Source organism: Lissotriton helveticus, chromosome 5_1, assembly GCF_964261635.1.
Source record: "Lissotriton helveticus chromosome 5_1, aLisHel1.1, whole genome shotgun sequence".
Classification (NCBI taxonomy): Eukaryota; Metazoa; Chordata; class Amphibia; order Caudata; family Salamandridae; genus Lissotriton; species Lissotriton helveticus.
Genome location: NC_136065.1, coordinates 2,009,677,963 through 2,009,696,903, shown reverse-complemented (window position 1 = coordinate 2,009,696,903; position 18,941 = coordinate 2,009,677,963). Strand labels below are relative to the sequence as shown.

Genomic DNA, 18,941 nt, shown 5'->3' with positions numbered 1-18,941 from the left:
GGACCATCTACAGAGCATAGGTGTAATGGGTCCGCCCTTTCCACCTACTGGCCTTGTTGCCAGTCCCATTGAGTTTGGTTCGGCCAGCCTGTTTGGAGTGTCTCGCAATGTGGGTGACCACATTTTTCCTGTTTTGTTTCCTTGTCCGTGTTAGAAAGAAGACTGCTGCAAACGTGTGCAGAGATGTAAACGCGGGAACGCAGCCATGCGATAAATTGGCTTGTTTTGTCAGGCACGCATACAGCTTTAGATGTATCCTTGGAGCAGCCAGCGTCACCTTCCAGGGAATTGCTGTACTCCCACAGGTTATATTGTCACACATTTTTTTGAGGAAGAGGAGCTTAAGTGTCCGGCCATAGTTAATATGTCAGTGCACCAGTGTCTCTGTGCCTACTCCACTAAAACTACTAGAATCGTTTTGTCCCTTTGTCTTTCTTTGCCCCTCTTTTTCACGTACAATGGAAGGTGGTTATGGCAAATGGATCTATAACTGTGCCAAAATGGCTGCGGTACTGCTAAGAGCAATGGGTTTAATGCGTTAAACCCATCATTTGCCCTAAACCAAGCTGGCCGGCACGATTTCTGGAGCCACAAAGAAGTCTACTATAATATGAAGACCAAGTAAGGCAATGACCTTTTCACCTGCCAGAGTTGCTTTGGGGAGCTTGCATGGTCCTGCCGGGACCACCTAGACCATCCTTTTGACTCCCGTCATCTGTATGAATCTGAACCTTCTTTCACTTACTGCAATACCCGTTGCTCCGCCAATAACCCCTTACTGGCATGTCTGCTCGGGGTGCTGTGCCAAAAATTTGGCATGTTTTTATGCCAAAACTGGTATTGAGTGCATGGCCTAGTGTAGCATATACATGAAATAGTTATTGCTTTTCGAGCTGAGTTATAAATTGTGAATTTCTTACTTGGGAGGTTGTAGGTATCTCTTGTAACGGCTTTCAGCATCACACACAAGCTTCACAGCAAAAATTCTTGATGGCAAAAGTCGTGTGGGATTTCCGGAGGGTGTAGCTCTATTACCACATCTATTGTAGGCATCTATAATGGTGAAATAAAGTAAAAGGGGCAGATGTCAAGCCTGTTGAGCTGCTTGCATCAGTAGAATAGGGATTAGAGAGACCACTCTAATCTATATTCTACTGTCCATCCAGCCCTAGTTCCTCTGTGGTACATTCTGCAACATTAGGAAGGAGACCCCAGTCACTGAACACCATTGGGACCTTGCTTACAGTGGCACCCCTGCCCACTCGTTATTGATGCGGGCAGTTAGGCCAGCACTGACACATCTCGGGCTGCAGTGTGCTGTGCATTATGGTGTGTAAATGAATATACAGAATTATGGTCATTTTGCTCTGTATTAGTTGTGACAAAACATGGATTAAGTTGTTTTGAGTAGAAAACACATCTCCACTACCGACCTTTCAGCCCTCGGTGACGACCCTGCTGGCTGAAGTGAAGGCCTGCCTTTCACTCTGTTGGTGGACAGGAGTAAATGTTTTGATTTTGGCGGACGTTGTCTGCTTCCACAAAGTGCCTGCCACCCTCCAAGAGCTCTAATAATTTGCTCATCTAGTTGTGTGAGGCAGAACTCTTTAGCAAGTGTAGCTGTTGAGACAACACAGCTTGACCTTCAGGTCAAACACATGCCAGTGCAATGCTGTGCCTCTCAGAGATAATTAGATAATGATGATGTTTGTTATTCTCTGGCAGCAGCACAGATGGAGGTCAATCCCTCCTTAGGAATGTGTTGCTGTATTGCAGTCCCAGCCACCTCCACAACTTTACATCAACTTTAGAGGTATTTTTAGCATGGCATTCCTTGAGAGAATACGTTTATTTTTTTCTTCTGGTTCCTAGTTTTGCGATGTGTGGGCTGAGACTTTTTTTTATAGCGTCTTGGCTTGCAAAAGTTAATATTAATTGAATTTAAAAAAAAACATAATTAATAAAATGTTTAATTTACTTATTGACTATACTGTATTTTTTTAATTGCACTTCCCTGGATCCTGAAAACTCATGCTACCCCTTCACTCTGCCCATCATCCCTAAACACCCTTACTACCACGTAATGCTACCCTTCCATGAGCCCTATAAACTCCTTGCTACCCTTACAGCTGCTCATCCCTGAACCATAAAAAATTACAATTTATTAACGCCACCCTTTCCTGAATCTTGCAAACCTATACTACTCCTAACTTCTACCTTTCCTTGCTAACACTAGCCATCCGTGGCCCTTAAATTCCTTACTATCCCTTTCCCTGATTCCTAAAAATACATTACTGTTCCTTAATGCTAATATTTTTTTAACCCTACAAACTCCTTACTACCTCTTTTTTTCAAGCTAGGAGAGTTTATGGATGACATACTGGGAATAATTGGGAATCCAAATTAATTCTTTATTTCTAATGCCACCCTGAAGCTCTCACTTGTGATTCCTGTTATTTCCATAGCCATCTTTCCCCTTGCAGTCATCATTGCTCCCTGGTATCCGGAACTCTGGGGGGAAAGGTACAGCGGAACTTTGTTGAAAGGCTCCTGCTGGTATCAACCAAGGCAGCCAAGCATTGACAAATACTATGCAAGAGCTATTGGTAATGTGTTTTAGCCATGCTGTATACCAGTGTGGCTGCTGTTTAGCATGCATAAACGTTTGGGGGGTAGATTGGAGTGGTGTAGCGTGGAGTAGGTTGGATTTTAGTGGAGTGGGTTGGAGTTTAATGGGGTGGAGTGGGTTGGAGTTTAGTGGGGTGGAGTGGGGTAGATTTTAGCGGGGTGGGGTAGAGTACATTGGGTAAATTATACTATGGCATATTGGACTGGAGTGGGACAGTGGGGTTTATATTGAGTTGGAGTGGGCTAGATTGGCGTGGAGTAGTGTGGGGGTACATTGGTGTTGAGAAGAGTGGGGTAGATGTGGATCGATTGGATTGACCTAGAATGGTGGTGTGTGTTGTGGAGGGGTGTGGAGTTGCGAGCCATGTCGTAGAGTGCCTTACTGTGGAGTGTTGTGGCATGGCATAGAGAGGAAGGGCATAGAGAGGACCCTAGAGCATTGTAGAGAGAAGCAGTGTGTAATATGCATTGTGTGAACGCGCACTGCCATTAGACATCGCATTTCAAATGGCAATTGCATTTACACCCAGTTTTACTGCGCCCAAATGACTGTGTGGAAGTGTCATCACCAAGTGTATTGTTTTGTTTTGATTGTATTAAAATATTTGTTTTCACCACACTTCAGAATTACCCAAAAAAGTTTCATTTTCTACTGTTCTCATTCTGATGTATTCTGACATTACAGCACAGTTCATTTTTGTTGTGTGCTAGAAAAGATAATATCCTACACCCTCTCCTCTTACATGGCTACTGAGCAGGATTGTCACCTAAATTCTCTCACGTTGTAGCCACCAAAATAAAAGTAAACGCCAAGTTCCCTCGGAATGCAAACCTCAAATTTGACCTGTCTTTGAATGCAGGGAAAATGAGGCCTGGTTACAGATAGCGAGGACTCACAGGTGAGAACCCGACTACGTCAAGCCGGACAGCCTAAAACAACAAGCAACTGACAGTCCGCTAGGAAAGATGCACTCTGTAGAGTGGCTCACCCCAAAAGCAAGCATTTACAATGCAACGGTTTTGCCTTTGGAAAAGTTAGAGCTATTGGCAATGTAAATGACAATGCCATTTATTTATCTGTTTTCAAAACCAACACATAAATACAAATTTTGTAATTTACAATGCCAATAGCTCAAACTTCTCCAAAGGCGAAACCGTTGCATTGTAAATGCTTGTTTTCTCTTTTTCCTCTGCCCTAATCTTCCTGCATTATATTACCACCAGTTACTGCACAATATATCGGCTTTCTCATAAAACAAATCATAACACTTTTATGGAGTTTCAGTAACTTATATTGCACAAGTGATTACCAAGCTCAAACTTAACAAAAAATGATTATTAATCACACAGGCGTAACCTATTGCATTTACCAATGCTTGTTTCCATTTGCAGCACTGCTGATCGCACTTCTTGTTAGTGTCAAACGCCTCAAAACTGTCCACCCCGCATTCACTGCTGCCGCAACTCTTCCCTCTACTTTAAGCTAAACCTTAGCCCTCACAGATACCTCTACGTATCATGATGTAAGCACATAGCTCCACAAAAGCATACTGCCAGCTGGGCAATTAAGGAAATCAAGCCCACTTCTTCCCTCGAGCATCCTCAAGATCCCTTTGCCAGCACTCCGAAACTTCTACGAACCAAGGTACCTTCTCTAGACCTCCCACTACAAAACTGTCAAAACCCTGGTATGGTACCCCCATAAGCGCGTTCTACTAGCCACCAGACACCATTTCTGGCCCCTCTAAACCCCTGAGACATCCTGCCAGCTACACCACTAACCACTCTTCAGCTCTACAATATGCAGCCACGCTTTTATTTAGCGGTTGCATATAACGCCTTGCCTATCCGGTCCAGTGCGGCTCTCTGTCATCCCGCACACATCCAGGAAGTCGAAATGACGTGCGCGTCACGTGATAACTGCGTCGCATTAGTGTGTGTTCTTCTAATGGCCATCTTGAATAGCAGCTGTTAAGGGTGCAATACGTGATTTCAATATGTGCGTTTGTTTAAGAAACGTTTAGGTCAGACTTGCACAACCACAATATAACCGTAAAAGAGTTGCCAATTTTAATGCTGTGAAGTGGCAAAGAACAAGATTGGAAAAAAAGTTTTAAAATAACAAGAATACATTTATTTACATAGATGTGAGATTACATTGTGCTGTTCAAACGTCTGCCACTGTTAGTGAATGGCAGTCTGCTGGGGATGGACGGGTCGTGCTCCGCAGGCTTTTCCCTCTCTGTCCGTCGCACGCTTTACTTCTGGACATCAGCTGATTACAAGGAAACGAAAGCAGTGATGCCAGGTGCTCTGGTGTGACTAGTGCGTAGGGCAGGATTTCCCGCACTCTAAACTGTCGGCGCTTATTCTCTGCCAGTCTGAACTCAGCCCGTCGCCGACCCCCGCCTCTGGTGTACTGGTGCTGGTAAGTGGGCTCGTTAAAGCTTCGCCATGCGAGGAGAGGGGACCTCAAATTATGGAAATACTGTGAGAGTGCGCTGTTCCCACTCTGTCCTATTTGTATTTTTTTTTTTTAAATGCATTTTTATATAGCGCGGACTTTACCCAAAGCTGCCAGAGCGCCTTCCAATAGAATTAAGTACGTTACATAAGGAGATTTACATATTTACACGTTGCAAATACCATTGGGATAGTTGAGAAAGTAAAAGAAAATAAGAGATGGCAATCACAAATTAAACAAGTCAGGTCCCGGGCCGGCAGCCAATGACAGCGCGGCCCGGGACAAAGGGGCGGGACTTAAAAAAAGTCCCAGAAACGCCCCCGAATCGCGTTTTCACGAGAAAGCGTGATTGGCAGCCTCTGTCTCCCAATGGCTAGCCTCCATTTATGGAGCTAGCCAATGGTAGACAGAGGCTGAACCAAAGTACATATGTAGAATCATGAGGTTTCGCCGTGGGCGGGGCAACTGCTACGCAGTTGCCAACGCCCAGGGCGAAACCTAAAAAATAATAGGTCCTAAAAGTGCAAGCAGTGTAAGGACACAATTACTTGGGCCATGCTCTAGGGGAAGGTCATGTGCAAGAAGACTAAAGTGGCAAGCACAGAACTGAAAAGCAGGAAGCAATCAATTGAGTGGCTCTGAAGCCCACCAGTGGTAAGTAATGGGAGGGCTACAAACCCACTAACACTACACAAAATGTCTTGAAGAGACCGCACGTGCGCGGTCTACACGAGACCTAAAAAGCTTACCTAGTTAGAAGAAAAGATGTTGTTAGAGCATCCGTGAAAGCATTTTTAGGACTACATTTTGCTGTTCATTTACAGTGTAGATGTGCTGCAGTGCTTTTGGAAAAATGAGCCCTGCCCCCTAATGGAGTAATTTACAAACTACCAGATGTGTTCCTATTTTTACCGCAATTTGGTCATAACCTTACCATAGTCAGTTATGACACTACCACAGATTTAGAGATGAATGCACAAGCATTTCTCTTTTTCCACAATTGGTGCAAAATTAGCATCTGCTTTCTGCTTGTGCTCTGGGGCTAATGGACACAGGGTTGCAGATTTTTATAATCATGCAAAAATGTTAAATGTTCTGAAAATCACTTTATACACATTTGAACAGTTTTTATTTCTATATATAACTTCCCACGTAATGGGTCGCTCTCTAGCTAATTGTTAGTACTGCCCTATGTTTAGCCCAACTAAGTAACTGCACAAAAGCACATTTTTTCTTTGGTTGAAATAGGTGTGTTAAAAAAATTGAGAGTTTTATATTCAAAAGTAAAATATGTGGGTGAAAACTTCAGAACTGTATTTTCCCCTAATACCAGCTTAAGACAGATACACGGTAATTCATGCCGCATTGGGGTGTCTTATTTCTGTTCTAGTGGCATTGTGTATATGACTGCCAAGGCATGTAGAGGTATTCAGAATTAGAAATGATAATATAATTAATTTCTTTTGGAATTTATTGCTGATTACCTTGGCAGATGCACTAAAGGCAGTTATTGTAAACCGTCATGAACTGTAATTAAATCTTGTCTGACGTGGTCACTGTTGTAACTAGTCCTTTTGTTAGTAGCTCAGGATGAATGTAATTGAAAATAAGTAGCTCTTATAGAAAAGGTTGGCGATCTTTGCCACATGTTATAAACGACCCCCACAGTAGCATGTCCGTGACCTTTCATAATAATGGCCGATCTGTCAGGTAAACTTCACTGTTTAGTTCTGGCTAGACAATGCAACGGTCTAAATAACCTAGGTTTTTAGCAGTTCTTTAAAATATGCAGAGTGGATTTGGCTTGGTACCACCCATAGGAGAATTACTTTCACCTCCTATCAGCTGGCAATCAATCAATCAATCAATCAAAGACATTTGTAGAGCGCACTACTTACCCGGAGGGTCTCAAGGCACTTGGGGGGGGGGGGGGCGCTGCTACTGCTCGAACAGCCAGGTCTTGAGCTTCTTCCTGAAGGAGAGGTGGTCTTGGGTCAGGCGCAGGTCGGTCGGGAGGGAGTTCCAGGTCTTGGCGGCCAGGTAGGAGAAGGACCTTCCTCCTGTTGTCGCTCTTGGGATGCGGGGGACGGCGGCGAGGGTGTGGTTGGTCGATCGGAGGTGGCATTTGGGGGCGTAGAAGTTGAGGCGGTTGTTGAGGTAGCTCGGGCCTTGGTCGTGTAGGGCTTTGTGTGCGTGGGTGAGGAGACGGAAGGTGATTCTCTTGTTGACGGGGAGCCAGTGCAGGTCTCTTAGATGTCCTGAGATGTGGCTGCGTCGGGGGATGTCGGGGATCAGTCTGGCTGAGGCGTTCTGGATCCGCTGGAGTCTCTTCTGGAGCTTGGCGGTGGTTCCGGCGTAGAGGGCGTTGCCGTAGTCCAGTCGGCTGGTGACGAGGGCCTGGGTGACCGTCTTCCTGGTCTCGGTGGGGATCCACCGGAAGATCTTCTAGGAAGCGCCTTTGTATTAGAATGCATTAGGGATTATTCTAAATCTGGAAACTCGACTATGCGGTTTGTCACATCCAGCTTATTTTCTCCCACAAGTATTCTTATACAGAATTTTTTTTACTTTTTCCCTGCATTGACCAAGTCAGTAATATAGACTTTAATAGGGTAAACATTTGTACATACAATACATGTAACCACATTTTTGAATGCCTCAGTTTACATTTGTTGGTACATTACAACCTGACATATTAGGTTTGCCAGTGCTCGTTTATTATTAGGGCTCCCGTATATATTTGAACTTTTCCATCTGTATTTTTTCATATGTATTTTTTAGCCATCTTAATGGTATTTATCTATATTGATTTTGTGTTTCAAGAATAAATGTAGCTTTAAAATGGTATATTTCTGAGTTTATATAACTCTTTGGCCTGCACTCAACCCTGGATGCCTGTCACATTTTGGAAAACTAAGAAGCCATATATAACAAAATAGTACGCTCAAAGATACATATTCGAACCATACTACAAATATATGTTAACATATGCCTGTATTTAAGGAAATCTCATCCTGTACTTTAACCCTCCATGCGGTCTGCCTCTCAGCTGTTGCCTAGAATTCATGAAAGGCAGCATGGAGAACTTCACACAAGAAACACCATTTTCAATATTTTTCTGCAATTAAAAATAAATTCAGACAGGAACACATTGTTTTCTGTCTGTATTTATCTGTAAAAATCAATAATAACGGAAAATGTGTAGTCCTAATTATGTCTCTTCGTACTTTGTCCTTTTGAACACCCATTTATCTGCACTGACTTCTCCCTGGTATCACATCTGATCAGATTTTGCTTTACTTTTGTAGAGCTTGTGCAGATCTCAGCGCAGATACTGGACATTTGTTCAGAAGAGCCTCTGGGAAGAGGGAAGAGCTGTCTTGGGTACACTCTATGCTCAAATTTCCTCTTTATTAACTATTTTTTTAGGTATCAATAATAATTCATAGTTTATTTGTGAAACAGACGAGTTCTTGTGGTAGTCATTTTACTGTGAAATACACAGAGCAGGCAATTGATTACCCAAAAAAAACTTCAAAGAAATTGTGCAATGGGATGAAACAGGGTGCTAACATCTGGGCCCTAGGGTGTTGTGTGAGCTTAAAATGTGTGGCTATACATGTCCTCTCATGCCCAAGACTACGTGGAAACCAAACAGCAATGCATGTATTTTTGCATCTCTTTGAACGCCTTTCCTGGTACCACCATTCATGAGGTCCTTTGCTCACCAGCGACCTTTGTACTGTGTACAACACTACTTTACGTTGAGTTTACATTTTGTTTAGAAAAATCATAATTTTACGTTTCGCCTAGCGGACAACGCAGGGTTCCTGGTTGTAAAAAGATCTTTGTCGGCTTACAGTGGACTTTGAACCATTGCTTACTATTTGTTTGCTTTCTGTTTGCTAGCTTGTGTCTTTTTTTGTGTTTCTCATGAGCATGGCCTCGTTTCTGGTGTCCTTCCACTGCTTACTTTTTGGCACTTTAAAAAAAAATGTAAGCTTTCTGTGAGTGCGTGTGTTTTCCAGATCGCTCTCCCCTGCCGCACTCTTGTTCCCCCCTGCCCTACTCTTGTTCCCCCCTGCCCTACTCTTGTTCCCCCTGCCCTACTCTTGTTCCCCCTGCCCTCACGTGTGCTTCACCATACACCCTCAATCAATCAATCAATCAATCAATCAAAGCATTTATATAGCGCACTACTCACCCGGAGGGTCTCAAGGCGCTGGGGGAGGGGGGGGGGGGGGTCCGCTACTGCTCGAACAGCCAGGTCTTGAGCTGCTTCCTGAAGGCGAGGTGGTCTTGGGTCAGGCGGAGGTGGGTCGGGAGGGAGTTCCAAGTCTTGGCGGCCAGGTAGGAGAAGGACCTTCCTCCTGTGGTGGCTCTTCGGATGCGGGGGACGGCGGCGAGGGCGTGGCTGGTCGATCGAAGCTGGCGTTTGGGAGCGTAGAAGTTGAGGCGGCTGTTGAGGTATCCTGGGCCTTGGTTGTGTAGGGCTTTGTGAGCGTGGGTGAGGAGCCGGAAGGTGATTCTCTTGTTGACCGGGAGCCAGTGCAGGTCTCTCAGGTGTCCGGAGATGTGGCTGCGGCGGGGGATGTCCAGGATGAGTCGTGCTGAGGTGTTCTGGATCCGCTGGAGTCTCTTCTGGAGTTTGGCGGTGGTTCCTCTTTTTCTGTGCTCGCCTTCGTACACTTCTCGCCGGCATTGCTTTCTCACTGGGCACTTTTCTCTAGAGTGCCGCCCCTTCCTCCCACCCGCGGGTTTGTGTTGGTGTGTGTGTCAGTTAATTTTTGGTTGGAAGCCCAGAGGACTAGACACCAAACTGCTGCCGACCCGTTCACCTTCAAAGCGCCTTTGTGCTACAGATTTTTTTTTTTTTAACCGATCCATCTTAGGTCGGGAAATAAAGTTGCCGGCATCATTTTGTAGGTGTCCATAAATAATAGAGCATTACACACCTGCAAAATGTCACTGCTGCGGAGCTACACTTTTTAGCTATTCCCCATACCTCGCAGCATGTTGCTGATACACATAAAGACTAAAAGGCATTGGCAAAGCTAATAGGTCCTAAAGGCACATCCAACTTTGCAAATGCCTGGTTTTGTTTAGGTCTTTTCTACATGCAGCATTTAAGCAGTCTGTTGAGGATCTATTGTGAACAATACCAATACTTCAGTGGGCTTTGGGGGGGCCCACTACTTACCACTGGTTGGTATTGGACTCTAGTGGCACTATTTTTTAAATTTACTGCTCCAAGATGAGCGTTATCTTTCTTGGACTGGTAGTCAAATGGGAAAAAAATGGCCGTCCCTACTGGACTCTTACATATTCATTTGTGGTAACGCACGTCTGTATTTGCCTTCCATGGCTTATGTAGTATTTTCATATCTTGCTGTTTTTTCACCTTTTTTTCTTCATTTTGCTGAAGTCGAACAGCATTAGCGAATACTTAAGGGTGAGCTGTAGTGGTCGTCTTTGGCTTTACTGCTCAGTTCCCTGCTCATGGGTTGAGAGGTAGCATTGTGTTAAGAACTGAATTTTTGTTTTATTCTCTACTTGGCATATGTTGCCCAATCCTCTTATCTGAGATATATATATATATATATATATATATATATATATATATATATATATATATATATATACTCCCTCGAAAAAGAAAAGACTAGAACCCAAGGGGACAGGTTGGAGAGGCTTTAATGTTCAAGATTCTGCTCCAGTGGCGGCGAATGCATTTCAGTGAAAACCTTCTTCAGCGCCCAACACCAGACCCATGTGACTCCGTGTAAGTCTTTCCTGCCGCTATTTGAGTAATTCAAAACAGGTCCGCTCCTCCCCCGATGACGATGGCGTTCACCTGTTCTAGTTAGTTCACATCTCTGAACTGCAACACCCATAATGCCTTGTAGCGGCAATGCAGGTCGGTGAATATTTGCGGGAAGAGATGGTCAGTTGACTGTTGCGGTACCCCAATGCTGGCAGGCACGATGACACAGACCGCCGATTTCCAGAACACTCGGTCTCCCCTCGGGTCCCCCTATTACTGCCACAGATGTCAGGAGTCAATTGTGCAGGGGCTTGAATGCGGACAGCAATCAGCCCGAGAGAGGTGCAATACCTCAACTGTTCGCCTTCTCCTTCCAATAGGGCGGGTACCAGGTGATGTCCGTAACCGAACAGGAAGATTGGCCGTGAGGCTTGCCAGTTGTAGTCTGGACCCAAAAACGTGGCAGGGGGTGTCCTGAAATGTGCTGCTGGCCAGCGCATAAAATGTGCAAGTAACTTCTCCCTCGAAAAAGAAAAGACAGGAACCCAGGGGGACAGGTTGGAGAGGCTTTAATGTTCAAGATTCTGCTCTAGTGGCGGCTAATGCATTTCGGTGAAAACCTTCTTCAGCACCCAACACCAGACCCATGTGACTCCGTGTAAGTCTTTCCTGCCGCTATTTGAGTAATTCAAAACAGGTCCGCTCCTCCCCCGATGACGATGGCGTTCCCCTGTTGTAATTCACATCTCTGAAATATATATATATATGCAGAATGTGTGCAAATATAATTTTTGTGTGTAATAAGCAAGGTGTAAAATATTCCACGTTGGAGCATAGCTTACCGAATCATAAGATTTGTACTACTTTTTAACAGCTCACTTACAGTAAAGTGAATTATTATGCCTGTATTTTTTTAGGTCGAGCCTGGGGAACGCATGCGCGGCTCTGTGAGGCATGCTGTATTGGAGTTTGGACTCAAAGCTCCACAAACTCTCTCCCCACATTTATTCATTATCTTGTGTCATTGTCCACTGTAGACTGTGGCTGTTTATTGGTCAAAGGGCATAGTAGTCCCTACTTAGTACCGCCTTTGTCTCCTTTTGTAACCTCCCATGACGAAACCCCCTGTTACATGTTTTGGCCGGTAGGCTTTAATTATGGCTTCTGAGCACTATTTTCTCAAATAGCTTTGTCCAGGCTGCTGTTGCAAGCAGGATACTCTCTGCTAACTCTTTTAAAAAAATGTTATGGCATGCATTTGCTATGCAATAGGTCTCGCATTTGCGAGAGTTTAAGCCATTGGCAGACAATGCCTTTGATTTTATCTGTTTTACAAACCGCACATACATAACTGGCATTGTCATTTACGATGCTAATAGCTCAAACTCTCAAATGCGAGACCTATTGTATTGCACAAATTTGTTAGCTGTCTTATCTGTATGCTCCATACTGGCGTTGTCAGGTCAGTGTGCTTACGGCGGGGTTATGCGCTTGCACCTTCAAAGTGCGTCATTGATTATTTATCACTTAATTTTCACAAGGGGCAATGTCCGTATTTTTCACTGTCGAACATTACCATGTCCTATGCACAGAGAGGCTAGATGTGGTGGTCACTCCTTTGCCTTTTTAGACCCATATCATTGGAATAGGTTTCTGTTTTTCATCCCTGCTTGTGAGCGCTTGTCCATCTTCAAAACTAAAAAAATAGCATGGCTATTTGAAATAATTTACTTTCCTCTTATTCACAGTCTTCTTTGAGCTTTATTGATCACTAGCGCAGAGATGTTCCCTATTGAGCGAGTGGACTTGCTCTCAAAGTGACTTAACATAACAATTTTGTGACCGGTTTTATATCCCCAGCCTAAACTACTACCTCTGAATAAGAGCTCAGGGAGTCCACAAAGATCACAGGGAGGCTTTGAGCTGAGGGTGAGACAGTGGATGGGGTCAGTTTAGCCCAACGAGTACTGGACCTTGTCTCCCTTCCTGGCACTACATCAGTAAGTGTAGAAAAGAACAAGGATGCCTCGAAGAGTGAATGGGAAGCGCCAGGTCTTCAAGGCTTTGCAAAGAGGAAGATGATCCAGTAGTCACTCAAGGGCAGGCAGAGAGTTCTAGAGTTTTGGTGCCAGATGGGAGAAGGCACTTGACACGATCAGGCTCTCTGTACAGCTAGGAGGCAACTGCCTGCAGACCAGGGAGTGTGAGAAGGCACAAAATTAGTGATCTTTTCTCTGATAACTTGGGCCCTTACCAAGGACAGCTTGAAATGGGTAGCACATGGCTTTAAAAATAGGGCTAACAAGCTAGAAGAACAAGGGGAGAGTGTTAAAACTAATCTTGACACGGAATTTAGCATGACTTGCATATGGTGTAGCAAGTACTTGAGGGATTCTAAGAACCCCTAACCTACAATCTTGAAAACTTGTTTGAGCCCCATAATCACAAGAGAAAAGATTTTTGGTTTGGGTGTGGTTAAATGAACGGATAACTTGAGACAAAGGACGCGTGCAGATGTTCAATAACATCAAGGGGACTGAGGGACTAGCCCATAAGAACCCTGGTGCTCAAAGATTTAAATACAGCCTGGAGAACAAATGTACACTGCTTGTGCTCGCTGGTCCAAGTAGTTCCCGATCCATGAAGTGCCGGACCTGGAGTACCTCTCTAAGCTTAGCGTTCAAGTATTACCATGCATGAGACATTATTGAATTAATCTCACAACTGGCCAATCCAGTATTGCAGACTTGTATTTAAATTCCCAAAAATATTCGGATGTGAGTGCCAATGAAAGAAAGATCCATCCTCTCACAAGGAGGAACCGTTAAGAGCAAGGGAGTACCAGGGGCGGGGAACGGGGCAGGGGGAACATAACCAGTGCTCACTTTAGCACCAAGCTTTAGATTCTAAAAGGTGTTGGTTCTTAGAGCCTCACTTTTGTTAAATTTGCTGGAAATCTAAATATTTTCTTGCCGATGGAGAGAGTATGGCTGATGTGTGGGTTGGAGGGCCGACCAGGGGAATGAGAATGGGGTGAGTACTGTGACCCCTACCACACCCTCCAGGTTATTCAGAACCATGTTTCTAGCCCTTGTGATATAGCCTAATGCCTTCCAGGTGTAGTAGTCTTGTTTCTGTTAAACTTATTGGACTAACAAACCAGAAATGAATGATTTGGAAGTGGTTAGTTGAGGACTGGTGCTAGTGTCCATAGTGACCTGGAGGGAGTTGGTCACCCTAGAAGAGTGCACACCCGGAGAAAATGCATGCGAATAAGTTGATTGGCAGCAAACGGCAAGGATAAGAGCTAGTCCTGAGAGCAAGGTGGGGGTCATTGTGGTAGTCTTCAAACCTTATTTTATATTCTTTCTAGGCCTGCTAAGTCTTGACTAAAGGCATACATCTGTGTATGTTTTCTTTCTTTCTACTTTTCCTTTTAATTCTCACTCCTATGACTCGTTAGCTACTAAAAATGTGGATTGGTGCTTAGTTTTATTTAGGTTATAGTCTTCAATAATTTTGAAGTCTAACATAAGGCTCTTGCCAGGGATTGTCTACATTTTTGTAAACTTCTTAATGGTTTTTATTATTAATGACCGTCAGCTGACCGTAAAATTCTCTCTTTATGAGGCCTTGTTTATAATGCCTTTGCTGTAGAAGCCAATAAGCAACATACTTTCTTGCACAAATAATTGCCTCTCGGTCTGTCCACGGGCCCACCAGTAAACCTAGCAGTGCATAAACCACATCTGCATGTGTGGCTTCCTCTGTACTAGCACAGGTAGATATGCGAAGAGATGCCTTGTTCAGGGGACTGCTTGTGCCCCATGAGCTTACTTTCAACCAGGTTCAATCAAATGGTTAGAGATAAAAAGGTACACTTACCAGTAGTCTCTTCGCTTAATTTAAACAGTAGGTGATGATCATATGTTTATGACCTCTAACATTTTTGTGGATTACGTCTAGCTTGTGTAGTGAGGAGGTACAAGCCATTGAAGCTACTTTTGTTTTTCTATCAAAATGTTTTGAACGTGATGATGTACAAGGTCAGTGTTGCGGTTTTTCACAATTGCACTTATTTGTGCCACTAACCATCGTTTTCTGTTTCGTTTTTCCCTTCAGATCCATGGCTGTGGGCCACTTGACCCTGTGAGACACCAAGAAGGTGAGGTGAGACTGATTCGTAGGTGCGAAGAATGCCGAGGAAGATCAACCTGGTCCTCTGGGGCGTGGTGCTCTTTGTGGCCTGGAATGCCCTGCTGCTCCTCTTCCTCTGGACCAGGCCGGGGTCTGATGAACATGGTGCCCTAACCAACGAGGTGATCAGATTGGCAGAGGACGCTGAAACCGAGCTGGAGCGCCAGAAGAGTCTGCTACAGCAAATTCATGATTACAGTGCTGTCTGGAGCCGGCAGCGTAAAAAACCTGGCACTACCAGGGCACCAGCTGCCGTTGCCGCTTTGCCTCAGGCTGCCAACGAAGACTCTGTCCAAGGCCCTACCAAAATACCACAGAGACCTGCTTCTTGGGGCCCGTCTGAAAATGCGGTCATTCCAGTGCTAGTCATTGCTTGTGACCGGAGCACAGTTCGGCGCTGCCTGGATAAGCTAATCCAGCACCGGCCCTCCAAGGAACGATTCCCCATCATTGTCAGCCAGGATTGTGGCCATGAGGAGACAGCACGGGTCATCGCAGGCTATGGTGATGCTGTCACACACATAAAGCAACCTGACCTGGCAGACCTCCAGGTCCCGTCCGACCACCGCAAATTTCAAGGCTATTACAAGATTGCCAGACACTATCGCTGGGCACTTAGTCAGGTCTTCCGCAACTTCAAATACCGGGCAGCTATTGTTGTGGAGGATGACCTAGAGGTAGCGCCAGACTTCTTTGAGTATTTCTCAGCCACCTTCCCTCTGTTGCGTGATGACAGCAGCCTCTGGTGTGTGTCAGCCTGGAATGACAATGGGAAAGAGCAGATGGTGGACAACAAGCACCCAGAGGCTCTTTACCGCACAGACTTCTTCCCAGGCCTCGGCTGGCTGCTGCTAGCTGACCTCTGGGAAGAGTTGGAGCCAAAATGGCCCAAGGCTTTCTGGGATGACTGGATGCGCCACCCAGACCAGCGAAAGGAGCGGGCCTGCATCCGTCCAGAGGTTTCCCGTACCATGACCTTTGGGCGCAAAGGGGTCAGCCATGGTCAGTTCTTTGACCAGTATCTGAAGTTCATAAAGCTGAATGACCGCTACGTGCCTTTCACAGAACAAGACCTCTCCTACCTCAAGAAGGAGAACTTTGAACGGACCTTCCTGGCAGAGGTATATGATGCACCCGAGGTTCGGGTGGAAGAGCTGCTGGGAAACCAACGCAAGGAGCTGGGCGCAGTCCGGGTGCAGTACTCTAATCGTGATACCTTCAAGGCCTTTGCCAAGGCCCTTGGTGTCATGGATGACCTCAAGTCTGGCGTGCCGAGGGCCGGCTACCGCGGCATCGTCAGCTTCCTTTTCCGGGGCCGCCGGGTCTTCCTGGCACCTCGTCGTGACTGGGCTGGTTATGACCCAACCTGGAGCTAACATCTCGCAAGTGTGATGCAAGACTCTGCACTGGAGGCTGAGCTGCAATCATGTCCTCTTCGGACTGAGTGGCATTCGAGTGCTTTGTGGGGAGGGGGGTGATTGAGGGAAGAATCGTAGCACTTGTAATAGGGGCTGGGAAGTGGTGCTGGAATTTGGGGTGGCAGTTCAACTAATGTTCCAGGTTTGTGAATGGTTAGATTGAAATGCACCACTATAGCTATCCCATTACAGGGTAAACAAAGGGCAGATAAGGTAGTCTTTGACTAGCAGATCAGAACCTCTTACCATTGGTTGGTACCCAAGTTGTTTCCGGTCTGTCCTGCTTGTTGTGGAGTGATAAGCCGTGTGCAGCTGTTTGCTTGCACCCCACACTGAGGGTTTATCTGTGTGGAAAAAAACTTGATGGTTCTAAATAGTGGTGAGGTGGCCAGAGGTTCCATAAGTTTGAGTCTTACTGCTCCGGTCCTTGAAAAAAATGGGGCACAATAGTTATTGAATCCTAGAGTTTATAGTGCACATGGTTTCTACCAAGTCAGATTGTACTGGAGCGGCTGGTGGTCTCCTGTGCCCTTCTGCTTTAATGTGTCTATTTCAGAACACGTTTCAGAGGATGGATTTTCTAGCAGCTTTTTAAGAGGCACCTCGCCCTGTCCCCCGCGGACATGTCTGTCTTTGTGTCATAAAATGAATGTGCTTTTTGCTATTTTTCCTTCCCCTTGGTTTTTGAAGTACTTTTATGATTTCTGTAAATGAAATGGATGAGGACCGTTCGAAGCTTTGCTTCGGGATCGCTGCGGTGAGAGGGGATTGGTGGAAGATAAGGAGGAGAGCATGTTACTGTTGGGTGTTCTCAGAATTGGTTACTTGTTGGTGCCATCACCTGAGAAGTGGGACAGGGTGAGGGCTAGCTATGCACCTCATCTTCGGCACATCTGCCAAAACGTACAAACACCAAAGGGACATCTTTTGCCAAATACTGTTTTTCAGAAAAGGTAGGTGCTAGAGGAACTCAGTTTCTCTGAATCGGCTAGATTTTAGGCCAGTGTACTGAGTAACCAGAGAAAAGATGCCTGTTAGAGTTCCTAGCCTGCCCGCACAAAATCACCACTCTCCACCCTGTTACTCGCAGCCTTCCATCAGTTATGGTGTCCATGAATACTGCAACATGATGCTCTGCCAGATCTGCCTTGAGTTTGAGATGTCCTTTTGTTGACCTAGTCGCAGGTAAATTCATTGTCCTATGTTATGCAGCAGTGCGGCTGTTTACAGATGCGGAAGACTGATCTGCTGCACACACTGTTATTTTGGTGCTCAGTTTCATTTTGATTTGTGTATAGAGGAGCACTTTATTTGCCTTTCTTTCAGCTGATAAAACATAAACCCTGCAAAATGATGATGATAGTTGGTACAAATGTGTTTTCAAACTGTTTATGGTGAGACTGGAAGATTCTGATTCTGCTTTGCTGGGTAGTCACCTAGGTTAACACCGGTTACCATCCAAAAGGTGAGATTAACTATGTAGCCTGTGGTAGTTGAAGTCTACAGTGCGAGATCCGGGATGATCTTCAACTCACAAGATCTGTGGTGAGGTGCTGTTCACCAGGCCGGGAATACCATGCAGTGAAAAGGTGAAACTGTAAGGGTACCAGTATGCTTCTGTAGCAGTCCTCAGGCAGGCCATTTCTGGCACAAAATCATTCTTCATTGTACACACTTGATTGTTTGAGTGGTGCATCTTTAGCCCTCCTCACTGCTAACATTTCACCTCTCTCCACACAGTTTACAGCAGCTTATGCCTGTTCATGCTGGATTTGTGATCTGTTCTGTTTATTTTGTTATCTTGTGTCGTTGTCCATCAGTGATCCAACTCCTTGCCCAGGATATTCCCTCAATCCACAGAACTATTATCACACAGGGCTCTTTGAAGGTGAGAATTACACCCAAGATCCCTTTTACCTCTTTGGAAGGGAGGGGGGACGTTATGGATAAATGCACAGAAGAAAATGTTTTTCCAAAATAAAGTTAAACTTGTCCTTTGATCCATCTGTCGTGTGGGTTTGTTAAACTTGCCTCACGAGGAGCGAGGTAGCTGCTGTTGGTTGCCTGTTTTACAGTGATTTCTCCTGCTTGCTGTGCCATGTTGTAGGGCCTGCCACCTCCCAATCCTTCCGATACTTTGCCCTGTCCTGGGCACTTGTCATTTGTAAATTGTGGCTTTTCATTGGCCAATAGGCTTAGTAATCCCTTCTTAGAACCGCCTGTGTTACTCTGCACGTTTAAATTACAGCCTCTGAGCTTTCTTTTTTCTTAAATGGCAGCAGGCAGGGCACGCTCTCCAGCAACGTATTTATTTATTTTTTTGCTAATCAGACCCTCATGGCTTGCTCCGTGCACTTCCCCGCTTGCTCCGTGCACTTCCCGCTCCCATCAGCATGTTTTTTGTAAAGCTGGAATTTATTCGATTCTTGCATTTGCATGTCTTTGATTTTTGCTCATCAGACGCCGATGG

At 45.2% G+C, this 18,941-nt stretch overlaps 1 protein-coding gene across 8 annotated transcripts in view; it reads left to right on the top strand.

The window, feature by feature from the left end:
- Nucleotides 1-18,471, top strand: part of MGAT1 (alpha-1,3-mannosyl-glycoprotein 2-beta-N-acetylglucosaminyltransferase) — a 283,501-nt gene extending 265,030 nt beyond the window's left edge. For all 8 annotated transcript variants that reach the window (XM_078645757.1, XM_078645758.1, XM_078645760.1 and 5 more), the window contains one exon: nucleotides 14,979-18,471. In XM_078645757.1, the coding sequence (XP_078501883.1) occupies nucleotides 15,053-16,429 (1,377 nt within the window). In that variant the 5' untranslated portion in view covers nucleotides 14,979-15,052 and the 3' untranslated portion in view covers nucleotides 16,430-18,471. The remainder of the gene's footprint in view (nucleotides 1-14,978) is intronic.
- Nucleotides 18,472-18,941: the final 470 nt, after the last annotated feature.